General features: G+C 34.0%; 1 protein-coding gene across 1 annotated transcript in view; it reads left to right on the forward strand.

Annotated features, from left to right (window-relative positions):
* The window catches only part of Col4a1 (Collagen type IV alpha 1), a 241,450-nt gene that overhangs the window by 204,296 nt on the left and 17,474 nt on the right, over positions 1–19,680 (forward strand). The window contains exons 18-23 of the mRNA XM_089104421.1: positions 1,758–1,863; positions 3,693–3,959; positions 5,739–5,910; positions 7,920–8,171; positions 11,090–11,491; positions 18,327–18,506. Coding sequence (XP_088960547.1) covers positions 1,758–1,863; positions 3,693–3,959; positions 5,739–5,910; positions 7,920–8,171; positions 11,090–11,491; positions 18,327–18,506 — 1,379 coding nt within the window. The remainder of the gene's footprint in view (positions 1–1,757; positions 1,864–3,692; positions 3,960–5,738; positions 5,911–7,919; positions 8,172–11,089; positions 11,492–18,326; positions 18,507–19,680) is intronic.

Raw genomic sequence — 19,680 nt, forward strand, 5'->3', positions numbered from 1 at the left:
TATCCGTCTTATTTGGTTACTGATCCTGCCTTAAAAGCGTTATTTCATTGGAATATATTTTCAAATCTCTCAAATTTTCAAAGTCTATGCAAAATTTACCAGTCCATTATAAATTACATCGCTTATATATTAATTATATATAGTATAACGTTGTATATGCTATTATATATTAATACATATTATTATATAATACAGCTGCTACTACTGACAATTTATTGCGGCACCAGGTAGCCTGAGGTCAACCCATGCTCCTCTTTCATCCCAATCTGTTCAGAGTTCTACTCTTTACTCTTTCCCATAAAGTTCCTATTTCCTTTGAACACTTTCTTATGAATTCTTCCCACCCCGTTCAATGGGTTGCCAAAAAGCACAATTTTTGGAAAACAAACAATTATAAAAATTTCGTCCATTAAATATTGACCAAAAATGAAAGGTACCCTCAAAATGTGAAATAAAGCTATTGCCACACCCTCCCCCCCTCAATTATATTTCTCACAATACTGGTATATAGCTGCAGGATCCCTATTCTAATGTAGGACTGGATAGACTAACAGAATTTGCGAAACAGAATTTGTTTTCCTCTTAGTGAAATTCAATCTTTAGTTCTTTTCTGAGCAGTATATGAGCTTGAAGAAAACCCCAACTACCCAGATGTTTCATATTATCTCTGACTAAAATTAATAATGATTACTCTGTTATCATTTGTTAATTGGAATCCTTTTTTTTCTCTTTTTGTTAGCTCTATGCGTCATTCGCTGTCATGTGCTACCTTCATAAATTATTTGGATTTGTTTAAACGGATTTGTTTAAAAAAAATTTTAATATGTTTTAAAAGAAGTCAAACATATGTAAATCAAGCAACTAAAGTTTTTTTGTATTCCGTAGTACAGTTTCCCTTTACCTATTAAACTATTTTAGGTTATAATCCCATAGTCCCCAATGTCTTAACACCGGTTCTAGGCGTCCCCCCTCAGAAAATCCTACCCAGGCAGAAAATCCCCCCTCAGCAAAAAATCCCCCCGGGATATTTGCTCCGTTGGAAATTTCACCCAAGTAAAAAAATTCCCCCAGATTATCCCCTCCCCCATTTCCCCATTCCCATCCGATCCAAATTTATGGGAAGGGTGGTCATACTTTGGAGCAGGCGATAACGCAATATAGCGATAATAACTATAACACATTTGGCTCTTTGCCAAAATCTAGCATTTAAACCAAATTCTATTTAAGTTACGGATGGACTTCTCTAACTTCATAACAACAAGTCCAATGGTGTGGTCAAAATTGTCCTATCTGGAATACTTTCTGAGATCTGACCTTGTATCTATAGGGAGAAAAACAGATTTCACCGGTTTCTGTCTCCAAAACATAGTAGGGAATTATTAGAAATAGAAAACCTAATATCTACGTCCAGAAGCAAACAGAATGGGAAAGACGGGAAGAAACTGACTTCAAAAAACCTATTCATAAATTCTGTATATTCTTCTGTTTTTGCCGTTACCCAAAAAATCAATATTTTGCGATACTCCCAAAGAATTGAAAAGTGTAGATATTAGATTTTGGCAGAGGACAGCACAACAGTAACTCTCTTGAAAGTAGCGGCACCTTGAAGGAAACTTCCCACTTTTAAGGTTCAAAATCGCTTTATAAATAATTTCATGCCAGTGATGTGTTTGAAAAAGTCAACTTGGGAAAAGAGGTTGTAACTAATCTGGCTCAAGAGTAAAATTCTTTATCAAAATGTAATTTACTTATTTTAGTGATCGAGGACAAAAAGGAGACACGGGCCCGCGGGGCGCAGATGGGGCTCCTGGACCTAGAGGAAAAGACGGTGATAAGGGTGACAGAGGACCTCAAGGTGACAAGGTATAAATCTATATTTCCAGTCTTGAAAATCTAGTGTGTCTAAGTGTCATTACTCTTATGACAAAATATGTAATTCAAGTTTTTGATGAGACCTCTATTTCCCAGCAAAAGCTCTGAGGTGCTCGTGAATAGGGTAATTGTGTTCTTACGAGTAAGTCAGTCGGTAAAAGAAGAAGGCCATGCGACAAATAAGTTTCCAATCACATTTCATTAATTTTGGCCTTTCCGTTATATGATCAACGCTGCTTCAAAGAGCCAAATTATAAATTTAAAAGCACTTTATTTGATCTTACAGATAACTCTCACTCAACTTCCCATTGATTTAAATTTCCTCATTTACCACCTTCCTCATTTTTTAAGTTCCTCCTTTAACAAGTTCCTGATAGCACTCAAATTGAAATTTTGGCTGACCTTTTTCATCCCTTTTAAGTTGCAGATTAATATTCTTCGACAAAAGTAGTTTGAGCTTTGGGTAATCTAACCGATGCATTTGAAATTACATTTAAGGTCTTCCAAAGTGTTTTTCCTTAAATAAAAGTAAGAACGACTATGAAGTTAGGATAAACCTATATTGATTTAGTGGGGACTCAATATAATCTCTATTTTAAGAGAGGGGTGCGATAAAATAACAAAACAATAACTGTGAAAAGACTGCGGCACGTCACTACTTTTTCGCTTTACAAAGTAACGCAAACTTCAATTTAAATCATTTAAAGCGGTTCTGATGTTGCACTTATTATATCTTTTTCGAGCATGTTGTTTTTTCCATATATAATGAATGACAATGACGACAAAATATGTTTCATTGTCATTATCTACACTATTGTAATAATTGCTAAAATATCGTTATTACATTGTTGTTATTATTGCTGCACAGTTAATGTTTCTGCAATTATTTTAAGAAAATAAAGGTAATTTCGGTAAAACTCTAATCTAAAGATTTTATTTCTAACCACTAAAGCCACATGAAAAACTAACACATTTTTATTTATTACAATACAAAAACGCGCAAACAAAAACAACACCCAAAAATATAAACTATATTCTCCTTTTTGAATATGTACTTTTATAACCATTAAATTTTGACTGAAATTAATTTAGTTTATTCATAAATTGCCACAGTTGTCTAAAGATAGAGTCCAGAGTATGAATTGAACGGATGAGAGTGCGGATGAGGCTTATATTTGATCGAAAACACGTTGGAAATCCTGACTCTGTCAGCTTTGTTTTTGGCTGTGGTATTTTTAACCAGAGAACTATAACTCATCACATATTATGGATGTTAAAACATTGAAAGTTAACCAACCAGACAAAGGTCTGAAACGAAACAGTGAAAATGATTTTTTTTACTAAGTTTATATTTAGAAATGTCTACTAAATTAACGTTTCTTCTTTACCATCACTTCAGTCTAAGTAAAATCACAATCCCATTACTTGAGCAACGCGCTGTTTTTTTAATATTCTCCTGTCCATAAACAATGCAACGCTCCTGTCTGGAAGGGTCATTGGTCAGTCGCCTGTCAATTTTTAGGTTAATTTTTGGTCTTAAATTTAGACTAATGATTACTTCAAATCTTTTCTGACATGTTCTTCTGCCAGAGTTATTGCCCTACGTGACAGTCGTACAAAAAAAAAAAAAAAAAAAAAAAAAAACAGAGAGGAGTGAGGCAGAAAAGAGTTAAAAAATAGATCAGAGACTAGAATGGCACATGTTTAACGTAAAAAATTGATATAAAAGTTTATTCTACCTGGCACCTAGAAAGCTTTGTACGTTTATGGGCTCAGTAGCCACTAACTGTAGTTGTACAAACGATTGTCTGTATTTCTAGGGTGGTAAAGGAGAAGCCGGAAGGTCATCAGACAAAGGAGATAAAGGAGAGCCAGGTCTCCCAGGACCACGTGGTATTCCCGGTGAACCAGGCATTGACGGCCTGCCTGGTCCTAAAGGTGATCAAGGTCTACCAGGAATAGGTTTACCTGGAAATTCTGGCCAGAAAGGAGACAGAGGTTCGTCTGGACTTCCAGGAAGGGATGGTATACCAGGTCAAAAAGGAGATATTGGCTTCCCTGGATTTCCTGGGGTGAAAGGTGATAAGGTAATCGAATATCTTAGTAAAAATGACTATTGACGATAATATCAGTTATAGATATGCAAAAGTCCTGACTAAAGGAGCTTCAACATAAAGGAATATAGAGCAAGTCAGCAAATGAAAAGAAGAAAAAAACTGTAACAAGAGTAGAGTTTAAACATTTTATTTAGTTAGTTTAGCTTATTTGTTGTTCTTTTTTTTATTAATACCTTTTAAGTTTTAAGCCTGTGATGTTTTGCCAAAAATATGCATAACCTAACCAAGATCTGACTTGCTAACTCTCTAAAAACTTTTTTCTAAAGTTTTTAAAGTTCGCTTCTCAACTTAGACAAGCTCTGCTTCTTGGGTAGGCTAGTAATTTTTTATTTATATTAAAAAAAATGACAAAAAATGACTCTAAAGGCCGAAATTTGAACTAGTAAAACGCTACAGAATACATATATGCATCAGAAGTATATATATTGGTACTAAACAGGACCCAACATCCGAAATTTTCATAATTCAGTGGCTTTTTGGCCGCATTATAATCTTGAAAATTAATATATGTAGAATAGCTCATGTCAAATTTTGTGGTTAGTTTTATCCCAGAGTTTCTGACAAGTCAAATCGACCATTATTACTTTTTATACTACGTTATTTGTAGCAAAAAATTTTGGCGCATGGAAAGTTAAATTTTTGACAAATAGAAATTTGGTTTGAAATTCAACTAAGAAAAATATGCCAAATACCAAAATTTATGAAATTTGGACCATACTATCAAACAGGCGATGACTTCTCAAATTTTCCATAGAAAGTATAACTGCTGTCAAAATAAAAATTAATTTGTAAAAACTTGATCCCACTATAATTTGTCCTTTGGTGTGGGATTGAAACCCTTTGGGATCTGATGTCGAGGAATTGGCCAGCCAAATTCAGTATTCAAGAAATTCCAAGGTATCTACTATCTGTGGCATAGTTTGTTAATTCTGGTACTATAAGAAATGAACAAAATTAACATAGATGGCATGAATGTTGTCCATATTGGGTGGCTGCATGCACCCTCTCTTTACAAAATGTTATAATTTTTACAATTGTTCTTATAGTTTCTTATATTTTTTAAATAATTTACCCATTTTTGGCACTTTTTTAAGACTCTCCCTCTTCTGAAATGGTCCTCCCGACGTTCCTGCCGGTGTGGTTGTAACTAGGTAAATCAGCGCGAAAAAAAAAACAAACAAAAAAACACTAAAGTTGATTTTGAAGAAATTGTAAAATATGGGAATTTTTTTTTGGAGTTCCCATTTCCACCCCACCCCCAACCCCTATCCCATCCTATCAACAACCAAAAATCAAAAGTCATCAGAAGCCAATAAAACAATTTGTTTTTCTCTTTACTTCAAACTTCCCAGGTTTCACACTGAAAATTCATTAACAAAGCTGACATCAACTAGCCATTTTGTTACCGATATTCACCATCATGTGTTACCAACATATTTGTGTTTATGTGTTTTAGCATCTTCATTTCTCAAAGTTGGTAACAATGATCTTGTTCGATTACGATAGCTAAAGAACCACATAGCCGGTCCGGAGACTTAAATGAATGTCTGCTCTAGCCTTTCAGTAATATGGTTTTGTTCCTTAGAGATAATCATAAGACATACCTTGAAATAGAGATACCTTGCATTCTGCCTTGAAAGATAGACTGCTTGGAAAATAATCTACTATAAATTTTCCTTTCATAAGAAATTTTTGTAAAGACAAAATTATTAGCTGCTTTCTTTTCTTATTACACTACTTATCTCTTAGGGCGATCGTGGTTTGACTGGTCCACCAGGAACAGATGGTCTTGATGGACTGCCAGGACCAAAAGGAGAGAAAGGTCTATCAGGAAGAGATGGATTTCCAGGTACTCCGGGACGAAAGGGTGACACTGGTTTGCCAGGAGTGGACGGTGCCAAGGGTGACAGAGGTAGAGATGGTAAGTGTAAAAAATATTTCAAATTGAAATGGAACTAAGTCCAGCCAAATATGACAAGTACATACAAAAAAGATACACATCATGGAAGAATGCAGTAAAAAAATTATTTCAACAAAACTATTTGTGAATCGGCTTTTTTTCTTCCTCCTTCCTAATTAACTCTAAGAATAATCTCAATCACTTGTGAAGGAAAAAAAATTAGTCTTAATTCTTCACCATAATCTGTAATTGAAAAATCATTTAAATACAATACTGCAGTCCCTAGCAAATAATGAGAGCAAAAAGACATAAAATTTATCTTTGATTACATAAATTAATCCTGAAAGTTATGTAACAAGTAACTAGAGTGAGTAAAACAGGGAATGCTAATAATAAAAAAGCGTTAAGTCAGGAAATCAAAAGAAGTAATAAAAAAGAGCAAATAATAATAATTAATCATGATCAATCGGGGCTTTATCAGTTGTGTTATATCAAGAACGTTTGCTTTGTCAAGTCTTTGATCCATGTGTGCAGAAAGAAATGTTTTTCCTGGGAAAAAATGGTTCTAATATGTTATCAGTGTTGTTTATATTGCTAGATTGAAGCCATCGCTTCATCCTTAGCCAAATATAATGTTCAATAGCAACAACGATACGCAAAAAAAGAATGATTTAACACTAACAACTAGTTCCCTGTAATACTTGCTCCCAAATTCTCAGCATCCCTGGGAATATAACAGCTACTTCTTGCAATTTACATTTTTCTGTAATTTTCAACATAATTTTAACAGTAATTGAACTTACCAAGAGCTAGGAAAATGATATCTACTGTAAACTTCTGGCATATATTTGTATCTGCATTGTACTGTGTCATCTTTTTTTTCTATTTCATTTATATTTTACACTGTAAATTAAATGTTCTATCGAATGTAATTTTTAGATTGTTGTCACAGGATTAAATTCAACCTAACTATCACAAGTTTTCTAAGCGGTACTGATAAATAAAAAGTTATTTTAAAAACAAAAACAGAGAAGGGTATTGATTTAATAAAGGAGGGTGTTACTATTGAGCAAATTTCTTATCGGAATATCAGGAATAATGCATATTATCCAGTCTAGCGTGTCTACTGTAGATATCTTTTTGTTTGCGTTTCTTTTTCATTTTTTGCACTGTATTTTTGTTTTAAATTCTGGGCTAACATTTTTTTTAGCGAGTAATGGATAAATTACAGTCATAGCGGTAATTTAAATCTAAATATCACAACAAGTTTTTCAAAGTGACACAAGTTAAGATAAACATTTTAAAATCGTTACACAAAATAGATGAAGATTTCGGGTTAAAGGGTTAGAAGATGAAGATAAAGGGGTTTCGGTTAGGCTTACAATTTAGAATACTTGAATTGTTGTCATTAACGCCATAACTAAAAGAAGCAGCATCCTTCTACATTTGCTTTAAAAGCCTCGTTGTGTCACTATAAGTTTTTTATTTACACACCTTTAAAATTGTCATGCTATCTATGCACACTCGATTACATCGGAGATTATAAGTAATGTGATCTATTATAAACATATAGTAGGCAACTTCGAACAGTATGCTACGATTATAGATTAGCAAGTTTATCGTTTTACGGTAAAAATAAACTTATCTAAACGGCAAAAAGGGCAGTTGAAAGGTTGTCAAATTCTAAACATATCTTCGCATAAATTAGCTGGTTAAAAAGGTTTATGTATGGATACAAGATTTTATTTTTCTCAGAGATATTTATTATAACTCAGTTGCCAACCCTATAGAAATAGAAAAAAGGGAAAGGAAGAATAGTTCATGCAGAGCGGATCTTCCTCAGGTAATAAAAGAATAGTTTCACATCTTAAATATTTATTGTAGACCATTGTTGGGGAGACGTATATAAAGGGTGTTGAGGTTGTTAGGGCTTTCAAGTATCCTTAGTAACCGATGCCTTAATTCGTTTAACGTATCAAGATGTTCCATTATACTACTAGGGAGATAATTCAAATTACAATTGATTTTAGGACCACCTGGTTTAGACGGACGAGATGGAATTGACGGTGAAAAAGGTGACCCAGGTCCTTTAGGACCGCCTGGACCCGCCGGACCTAAAGGACAGAAAGGAGAGGAAGGACCTCAAGGCTTTGACGGTGAAAAAGGAGACAAGGGTACTCCAGGTTTCCCTGGTAGAAGTGGACGTCCAGGAGAAAAAGGAGAACGAGGCCTCATAGGAGAAATGGGACCTCCCGGCTTGGATGGCTCTAACGGTGCAAAAGGTAAGCGTCAAATAATTTTAACTCAGTAAGTGTAATTTTTGAGTTAATTTGGATTTATAAAGAAGTTCTGGCCAATATATAAACAAAATCCATTTATCAAACAGTTCGTGGTAACGAACTGTAATTAAGGAGCGACCCGGCTCAATGGTAACTGAAAATCTAGAAAACGGTATTTTGATACAAATAGATACATCAAAAAAATCAGACTTTAATGCTGATTTCAAATATATAAGTTTCATCAAGTTTAATCCTACTCATCAAAAGTTAGGCGACTGAGAAAATTTGGCTGATTTTCGAAAAAAGGGGGAAAAGACCCCCTAAAAGTTATAGAACCTTAATGAAAATCACACCATCATATTCCGCGTTTCAGAGAACCCTACTGTAGAGGTTTCAAGCTCCTATCTACAAAAATGTGGAATTTTGCATTTTTGCCAGAAGAAAGATGGTGCGTGTTTTTTTTTTTTTTTTTTTTTTTTTTTTTTTTTTTTTTAAGGGGTGATAGTATCGACCCAGTTGTCCTATAAAATCGTTGGAGGACTAATTCAAAATGAAATATAAAAGTTCTATTGCCCTTTTTAATTGACCAAAAAAAAGGAGGGTAACTAGGCCCCCTCTCACGCTCATTTTTTCCCAAAGTCACCTGATCAAAATTTTGAGATAGCCATTTTGTTCAGCATGTTCGAAAATATTATAAGTATGTCTTTTAGGATGACTTAACCCCCCAAAGTTCCCGGAGGGATGGCTTAAAATTATTAACTTTACCCAATGTTAGCAGATCGTATTGTTTATTGGGAAGCATACAGACGTTTTCAGGGGATATTTTTCCTGGTAGTGGAGGGTGAGTGAGTTGGGGGCTATGTGGGAGGATCTTTCCATGAAGGAAGTCTTCATGGGGGAAGGGACATTGCTATGAAGGGGACGCCGAACTTCCCATCATTATTTAAAAAAAGATCAGAAATTAAATATAAAAAAACAAGTTTTTCAACTGCAACAGCAGCATCATCAAAACTTTAAACGAACAGAAAATATTACATACGTATATGATTGGGTTCACCCTCAAGTCAATACCTCGCTCTTTAAGCCAAAGATTTTTTAGTACTTTCATAAGAGCTATTTATTCTAATTAAAGGCCTTTTTGATTAAGCGGTCATTTTTAAAGAATTGGAACAAAATTCGAACTTTCGCTTCAAGAGCAAGGTATTGACTAGGGGGTGAACCCCCTAATATACGTATTAAAAATATATGAATATAGAAGTTCGTTACGTAAGTTAATTCGTAAGTTACTTATATTTATTACTAATAAAAACGTTCGTAAATAAAATTAAACAAGTTTCGAGAAAGCCATCTAACTAAATTAAAGTAAATTAATATGAAAATTTTGTTTTAATTATTCATGTACGGTGAGCCAAGATCAAAACCTGCATTTATTCAAAAACATTCAAAAATTAAATAAAAAAAACAAGTTTTTTTAACTGAAAGTAAGGAGTGACATTAAAAATTAAAAAGAACAGAAATCATTCTGTATATGAAAGGGGCTGTCCTCTCCTCAACGCCTCACTCTTTCCGCTGAAGTTTGACTTTCTCAAAACTCTATTTTTTTTAAACAATGAGAAACTTTAGCGTAAAGAGCAAGGTGTTGAGGAGGGGACATCCCCTTTCATATATACAGAATAATTTCTGTTCGTTTTAAGTTTTAATGTCGCTCCTTACTTTCAGTTAAAAAAAACTTTTTTTTTATTTAATTAAACACAGCGGCGTGTCTAGGAATCGGGTCTGGAGAACAGTGGAGGCAACTAAGAAATAAGTGGGGAGGGGCAAAAAAACGTATTTTTCAAAGTATAAGGGGGAGGGGGGATTTTTCGCTGTTTAAATTTTTCATTAAATATACCAAAACAGACATTTTGGATACAAATACCAAAAAAGGCATTTCCCATGAAAATACCGAGAAAAAAAAAACATTTTCCAATGAAATCTCCTCTGCAACAAAAGGCAATTTTTCAATGCCAGGAAGATCAAATCTAGGTGCTTATTTTTTTTTTTTTTAATCCCCTCCCCTCCCCCAATTGACGCAACAGTGGGGAATGATGAACAAGGATAGATGATATAATGATTCAATTAGGAATGACTGTCTAATGGCTAAACTAAATACTAATTTAAGAAAATACTATCACTAATAAATTAATGAAATGCTGACATTCAGGACAAAACCTTTATAACGCTTTATTAAAAAAAAAAAAAAAAAAAAAAAAAACACAGACTGTTCAACAAAGAAATATTAGGCTAATCAGTAGTTTATGCCGCAAAGCTTTTGTTCGAACAACTGAGTTGACTTATGTTACAAGCATAGGCCACCACATGACCGTGATCTTCTGGCTCAAATATCTACGCTCCAACTCGTAATAAAATACATCCAGGAAAATACCCATATTTCTATGATCCTGGTTCCAAAATTTCACGAATGATCATTCTTAAGAATCAGACGATTCTTAAGCAATGATCTAAATTTGCGTAAAAATATGAAGATCTTCAAAGTATTGCACGGTTCAGACGTATTTTCATCCGATTTTTCAATCTTCACAATGTGCCAAGTAAATTTCAATAATGTAGTTAACCAGATATATAAAACCGAATTTTAGCAGTAAAGTGATTGTATACTTCTGATCTTACGTTGGAACAATAAAACCATAGGACTAAAAAAAAAAAAAAGAATAATAAAAACTTGCACAGGAAACATAAACCTATATAATTTCATTTCCCCGGAAAGAGTCCTGACTACACAAGAGTATTACAATAATCAGAATAAGAATAGAGTAATAACTGAATTTATTTTGAATGTTAAAAAAACTTTGAAATAAGGCAGCTATGAAAGCTGATATTATTCTTTTTTTCTAATCCTCATTTCTTTCTTTATACTATAGGTCAGCCTGGACCTATAGGACCTCAAGGACCCACTGGAATGACTATAAAGGGAAACAAAGGTGATCCAGGACCGCCAGGTAAAAAAGGAGCAGATGCCCCCCCTGGAAGACAAGGTCAAAAAGGAGATTCAGGTTTTCCAGGTTTGCCTGGGCCCCGTGGACCACCAGGCCCTCAAGGACCAAATGGTATGAAAGGTGATAAAGGTGATGTTGGTGAAAAGGGTAATTCTGGACCTATTGGCCCCCCAGGAGACCCAGGACAAAATGGGTTGGATGGACCAGAGGGATTCCCTGGTCCTAAAGGAGATACTGGATTACCTGGACCTTACGGACCACCTGGAAATAAAGGAGACCAAGGAGAACCTGGAAGACCTGGATCCTATGGAGACAAGGGTGATAAAGGTAATATTGAAATTCGCTATAAATTAAAAACAGCAAGCTATTCAAAAAAAAATGTTGTTAACAATAGAACAAAAATTCAATCGGTGATAGTTCCATGAAACATCACTTAAAAACGAAAATGCGTCAAAAAAACTTGCTTTTAGCCCGGAAATCAAAGAAATTTTTTTTTTTTAACTGAAAGTAAGGAGCAGCCTTAAAACTTAAAACGAACAGAAGTTATTCAGTATATGAGGTGGCTGCCCCTTCATCGTCCCTCCCTATTTACGCTAAAGTTTAAAATTTATTCACAAATACTTCTCATTCAAATTCAATGGCCCTTGTATTTCAGGAGTCGTTCCTAAAGAGTTGGGACAAAAAGTAAAAATTCAGCATAAGAAGGGGTGGTTGAGGAAGGGGTAACCACCCTCCCCTCATATACGGAATAACTTCTGTTTGTTTTAAGCAATAATGTTGCTCCTTATTTTCAGTTACTTTGTAAAAAAAAATGGTCATTTGACACTGATTCCGAAACGATAACTATTATTTCGCTTTATCTTAAAAGTAAAAATTTATTGCGAAAATAAATTCATGGTGATTTGGAAAAAATTACGACCCCTTAAAAATGGCGTCAGATAAAAATGAAAAGTGCATCATTAGAATCAGCATGTTCGAAAACCTTGCACAGGGAAATTACAGTCGCCTACCCTGAACAATAGGGAAAATCACTTTTTTGCATGGGTAGCACTGATGTCTCCCGTTTGTTTTTCGTTTTTTTCGATTTTTTTCTTCCAGGGCTAGCGGATTACCGGAACATCACACAGAGAGATTTTTAATGGCTCATTTAAAAGCTATTTCTCATACCTACCTGCTTCTTATAAATTCCACTATCTGAAAGTGCCATATGACACTTTTTGTGCCATTTCTCAAGGGCTGGTGCTAGCGCGCCACCATAACATCGTAGACAGATGTTTAATAGCCCGCACAAAAGCTATTGCTTATATCTATATTATTACTGCAAGTTTCACCATCTGAAAGTGCCGAATGGCACTAAAAATGGCACGTTTGGTGCCATGTCTCAAGTAGGAAAGTTGGGGTTAGTGGGCTACCAGAACTTTTTAGAGACGTGTTTAGTGGCTCATTTGAAAGCTGTGGTTCATATCTACGTGCTTTTTATCAGTTCTACCATTTGTAAGTGTGATATAGCGCTAAAAAAAACCTTTTGGTGCCACTTCTTTAGTGGAAAAGCTTGGAAGCATAAAACGGTACCACTGTAGTAATTATTATCCAAAACCATTAACTGGAGGTTTACAAGAACCACTGACGTATTCTCCTCCTCCCAGCCCCCTTAGTAAGTTCCATAAATTGTCTGCTCACGAGAAAGCCACTGCAACATTAGCAGGCTACCACACCATCGTAGAGATATTTTTCATGGCTCATTTAAAAACTTTTTCTCATATTTACTTGGTTTTTACAAATTCTACCATCTATTCGACTTTATAGATTTCAATGCTAACTAGTTCCTTGGGAGAATTTTCTATGAAATCTTTGTCTTTAACGCGGTCAGCCAACATTGAGGCTCGCAAAATAATTTTTAAGAGATCTAATGCTCTGAAGAGGATAGAAATTGATAGAATAACAAATAATTGGATTTCAAAATTCCCGATGACTATTCCTTGATGTACTCCCCTCCCTTTCCTCCTGTTTGAAAAAATTCAGCTTCGCCAAACATAGTTTAATTCTATCACTCTTTACATTAGAAACTTTAACTAACTCAATTGTCTTATCGTGGTTGCAATAATAGCTGCAACTTAGTAAAGAGCGAACCACAGCACATAGCTGCCAAAAGTTTAAAAATGTATTTAGAAAAAAAAAGTGCCTAGTGACAAAAAATGCTATCTAAAACTGATTCAGGAACGTTAACTATTATTTTGGCTCGTCTTAAAAGTAAAAGTTTATTGCGAAAAGGAATTTAAGGTGATTTCGAAAAAAAAACTGAAACCCCTCGAAAACAGCGTCAGATTAAAATGAAAAATGTACCATTGGAATGATTAAGTCGAAAAACTTGTACAGAGATATGATAGTCCCCAACCTTGAACAGCCAGGAAAATCACTTTTTTGTATGGGTAGCACTGATCTGTCTCCCTTTTTTTTTAGGGCTAGCGGTCTACCAAAACATCATAGAGAGATGCTTAATGGCTCATTCAAAAGCTATTCCTCATATCTACGTACTTTTCATAAATTCCAACATCTGAAAATGCCATATGGCACTAAAAATGGCACTTTTTGTGCCATTTCTCAAGTAGAAAAGCTGGGGCTAGTGGGCTACCAGAACTTTTAAGAGTCATGTTTAACGGCTCATTTGAAAGCTATTGCTCATATATCCCCCTCCAAGCTCCCTTAATAAGCTACGCAATTATGGTCTTACAGACACCAATAGATGAAATTAGATTATTAGAGCTGCGGTTCTGTTAGTAGAGTGCTGGACTTCATTACAGTGTCAAGCGTTCGATTCCTGCTTGGGTATTTTTTTTCAATAACAGTTTTGTCCCTTCTATATCATTATTCTTCAGATAATTCACTATTTTTGTAAGTGTGATGCACTTATTTTTAAACTTGTCAAGGCCATCCAGTTCATGGTTTGCAACTACATTCTTAGTGTAGTTGAAATTACGCAATAATGCGAAATTACGCCAAACCGGTGGCGTAATTTCGTCAAATCTTGGGAGTGGGGGGGGGGGCAAAGGTGAAGCCAATTTTCCCAAATCAAGTGAATATGACAGAGAAAATTGAAAAATGAGCCATATAGTAACAAAATAGGTAAAGATGTACTAAGAAAACTGACCCGTTTCTGTAAATGCTTGAATTATGCAGGTTTATCTTAGTTTTGACAAAATTTTGGGAGAAACTAAATTCCATATGGGGGGGGGCAACCTGAGGTCTGGGGTGAAACTGAGGTCTGGGAGGGACAGTTGCCCCCTCTTCCCCATAAAAAATTACGTCCCTGATTCCCAACACCTTGCCACTTAGGGGTCGGAGAAGTGTAGTCATGTCGTTCTAGAACCATTTTAAGTTGTATATTAAAAGAAGGATTAGTTATCGTTATATTTACTTGTTCAAATTATTTACTTATTTTCTCTATTTAATAGACAGGATAAAACCATTTGTAATGTATAGCCTATAGAGAAATCATAGTACTAAAAACATATTTGCATTTTTTTCTGTGATATTTTTTTTCAGTTTTCGGGTTCAGGTTTTCAGTTTTCAGGTTCCAATATTTTTTTTATTTATGGCTATTCTACACCTGTATGTCTAATGTTTTTTGGGGTTTGTTAGGGGGGGGGGGGGGCTGTTAAGCGAAAGAAGTTAGAGATACGAAAATTTTGATTATGTTTTGAAAACTTTGGAATTCTTCGTTAGAAAAATAATTTCTAGAATGCGAAGGAAGTCGATGCGCGATAAAAATCTTAGAAATGATTTCATAGTTTGCAGTTCATTTTTTATATATAAGAGCGCACGTTTCCTTGCCTGCTCTGCATAACATTAAACTTATTTAAAACGTTAAACCGAAACCAATGTCGATTCCAGTGTTGGAATTATCAGCTAGTTCCATACTACATTCCTGTTCTCTATGCCTAAACATGTATTTTTTGTAAAGTATGGATAATAAACTTTTTTTTGTAAACTTGACGTTTTGCAGAAATACTCAGCTAGATCCATATAAATATGATTCATATTTCTGATAATGTAAGGGTATTAAAAAAATAAGCACAATTTTGTAATTGTTTATTGATTTTTCTCTTTCAATGGATTTTTCAATATAGCCTTCTTCAATGTCAAATAACTTCTCCAGATGATGCTTCCATCCTTTTAGACTATTTTTAGGGAAATCCAGAGACCCCCTCAACCTTCTAAAAAGTCCACACGTACAAATCCTTCACAGTCATAGAAAACGGTTGCCAATTGCTTGTTGAAAAAAATTTCACGTTTTTTTTAATGCCCCTCGTACTATTGCCTTTTGTGGTACCGGGTAGGTAGATTTGAACCAATGAGTCAGAATTGAATGATGGAGATAATGAACTTATCTCCAAAGCTGTATTGGTAGCCCATTAAAAATAAATAATTTAAACTTCTTTGTTTCGAATTCAGGTTATATGATATAATTTTACGGAATTTTATGATAGATACGGAAATCATGCTTATGTTTTGAAAACCCTGAAAATCTTCACTAGAAAAATAGATACTTCTACAATAACAAGGAAATCGATGCGCGATACCAATCTTAGAAGTCTATTCTTAGGTTGCAATTCATTTTTAATATAGAAAGGCTTGAGAGCTAGATAGTTGGCATAACTTTTTCGGAGTGTTATAAAATTGATTATATTCAGTTCTTGATGATAGTCTATCATCATAGAGTAGAACTAAGGCAGATAGTTATAAAGTAAGGGTAATTCAAACAGTCTATCAGTTTTGTGAGCCACTTGAAGGCAATTGGAGACCAAAAATTCAAAGATTCAAAAAATTATGTCCATAGGATTTGCAAGCGAGTGGGCGAATGAGATTTCTAATTAAAAACATTTTAAATTAGAAACGGGCAAAGAATAATAAAAAAAAAGTTTTCCTTGGGGAAGTTAAGAGGGAAGTCGGTATCGGGCGTATTGGGGCGTATTGGTACCGTGTCAGGCGTATCGGTATCGTTTTTTTTTTTTTAAACCATGGTTTTGTGCCTTTCATATGATTTTTTATTAAAAACAGGTAAAGATTAATTAAAAAACGAAGTTTTACCGATGGAAGTAAAGAGCTAAGTTGAAACTTTAAACGAATAAAAATTATTACTTCACAGCCTATCTAATATATGTCGATAAAACTAGTGCAAGTTAAACAACCGGTGATATTTCTCTATGCTTGTAGGATTATGTAAAACTAGCGCTTTACTGAAAACACAAAACAACATAGGAGTTTTGGTACAGTAAAAGTAAGCCATTTAAGGATACCTTTAACAGTATTAAAATAAAGCATTTTAGGACTGTTGCTTTTTTTCGCTTAGTTTGGCATCACTTCTGCACAATGAGATCAGTCCAATGATTGTCTGTCATTTTGGATCTGAAAAGGATACTTTATGATTATTTTATAGACAAGTTCGTACTGAACCAATCTTGATAGAATTAGGGCTACATACTCAGTTTAGAATTTGTATCGTTTCTTAAAATTCTCCTTTGTATGGAATAAAAGGATTTCCAGATTTCATTTTATGGTTTATTTGTTTTTCATTTCAAGTAATGCTAGTGGACGCCAAGATGTTACCTGATAAATAAATCCATTGTCTTTGTATGCTGTTTAATTACTTTGCGCTTCTGAAGATAATTTTTAGTTTTATGCCTAGGTTTTTAAAGTTATTTTAATTGTATACTAAAAGTTACTGATATTATAGCTCGTGTAAGACTATGAAACGTGTTATGGATTAGTTTGTTGTTTTGAGGCTATGTACTCACTTTTGATCAATATACTTGTTTTTTATACTTCGTTTTGTGTTTTCAGTAAAACGCTGGTTTTCCATAATCCTACAAACATAAGGAAACATCATCAGTTTGTTTACTTGCACTAGTTATATATACATATATATATATATATATATATATATATATATATATATATATATATACATATATATATATATATATATATATATATTAGATAGACTGTGAAACAATAAATTTTGTTCGTTTTGAGCTTCAACTTCGCTCTTTACTTCCCTCAGAAAAACTATGTTTTTAAAATTAATATTCAAAGAGGTTGATGTGGGTCTATGGTAGTAGATCCAAGTGCGGCCAGAGTCTCTGAATGTAACCCTCAAGTGACTTTTCGGGGCTCATAAGACGATGTGCTTCTTGTCAATGTAGGATATGCTTCAACAGCTGTCAAATCTGTCATGGCGTTAGAAGTCTTTAAAAAGTAGTCTGGAGTTCTGAATAATACTATACTTCCAAAGCGATGGAAATTTCATAATATGGCCTTTTAAAAATTAATGCCTGAGGTTACAATTACAATTATGACTAGCTCTCTCACTCTGTTGCTTCTCAGCAGATATAAGTTCAAGACTGGCCATCTGATTAACGAAACGAGGAACAAACTCTCTAGCAAAGTAGGGATATGCTATTATTATCGAATAAGAAGTAGTAGCTAGTTGTTTTTTTCAGCAGAAGTAGTTCCAAGTCTCGATATTGGTCATTCTTTTTTAATTAGTAATTACACTTGATATTAAATAATCCGACTTTAAGTCCAGGCAATCTTGAACAAAAGATTGCAAAACATACTCATTACCTAGTTTTCTGTATTGAAGTTTTCCGAAAGAACACAGTAGGAGAGAAAATACCTTAAAAACGTCACCTTCATTAAATCAAATATCCCAAGTGAAAATGTCCATATACTGATATATTAAAAAAAATCAGGTATTGTTCGACACTAGTTGAAATCCCCTGTCATCCTGCCATGCCTCGTCATTCTGAGCTCCCTCCATACTGTGACTTTTCTGTTACATTGTTTATTGCTTTTCATTTTCCTTTATTGACTTAGTTTCCGCAATAGAACCGAGAGTTTATATATACTGTGAATTTTAGGTCCACTATTGCTTTTCATATTTGTAGCTCAGAAGCACAAATTTCGGTCTACACATTTGTAGCCAAAGATCCTCACAACATACTTTTTATGAGGAACCACATATTTTATCAATCCCTCCCGATTCCCTAGACCAAAGATATAAGAATCCTGATTATGCAGGTCACATACATTTGGATCAAATGTGACATCGAAGACACTTTCATATGTTTTTATAATTATAACTGTAACTTTGTCTTTTTAGGAGAACGCGGCTACGATGGACGGCCTGGTGAACCAGGGCCAGAGGGACCAAAGGGAGATCGAGGCCTTGATGGAGAACCAGGACCGTTTGGACCCCCTGGTCAGTCCGGTATTAAAGGAGACAAAGGAGACAGGTGCTTACCTGGACCCATTGGACCAAAAGGCGACAAAGGAACAAGTGGTAAGTAGAACTACTTTTTCTTTCGTTCCATGGAACTTTCAAGTAATTCATAACAATCTGCATTAAACAACAGTCCATGATATTATGGGATATGAATTGATTAATGAAAAAACATTATTTAAAAAAAATCGAAGTAAGTAAAGAGCAACATTCAAACTTCAAATTACCAGCAAGTGTTTCTCACTCTTTATAATAAACTTTAACTACTGCAGTTCTAAGACAATTTTAGAATACAGCAAGTACAGCTAATTAATATTTTATTTTTCTATTGTCTTTTAAAACAATTAAATTGGAAATTCCTATTCGTACTTAGGGTAAATCATATTCGTATTTAACGTTTCGTGCTGATACCTACTGCCACAGGGAACTCCTTCTTGTCTGTTCACTGTATTATTCCATTGAGGGCGTTCTTACTGCTAGATTTTAACTTGACCTTGCACAAATGAGCCCTTTCATTCGGTAAGCGTTGTGATGGTAAAGCTAAAATTTATAAAAAAAACACTGGTAGTTGAAGGGGCAGCATCCCCTCTCATAATGGAAGTTCCTTTTTCCTTTCCTTTCAAAGTCCTTTTAAGTTAGTACATGTTAATTTCTTTCAATTGGAAAAGTTGTTGTATAGTTACAGTTAGTATTGGTGAGGGTCGCTGCTCAAATATCTTCCTCTACATTAGGAGAGATTACAGGATAAATTTACCACTTCCCCTTGTTGTGCTGAGGAGACTCTCACAAAAATCTGGAAGCTATGAACATTATAAATAAACTTTTTGAAGCCCCCTCCCCCCCCCATAAAAAAACACACACAAAAAAACAAAGAAAAAGGAAACTTTGATTTCGGCATTTTTTACTTATATTTGAGTATAGAAGCGGACGTTTTAATTCTCCGAGCATCACCAACCCTGGGAATGGCTCTGTATATATATATATATATATATATATATATATATATATATATATATATATATATATATATATATATATATATATATATATATATATATATATATATATATATATATATATATATATATATATATATATATATATATATATGTATATATATATAAATATATATATATATATATATATATATATATATATATATATATATATATATATATATATATATATATATATATATATATATATATATATATATATATATATATATATATAT

Source organism: Artemia sp. Qi Xiang Cuo, chromosome 18, assembly GCF_049724085.1.
Source record: "Artemia sp. Qi Xiang Cuo chromosome 18, ASM4972408v1, whole genome shotgun sequence".
In the NCBI taxonomy this organism is placed as follows: Eukaryota; Metazoa; Arthropoda; class Branchiopoda; order Anostraca; family Artemiidae; genus Artemia; species Artemia sp. Qi Xiang Cuo.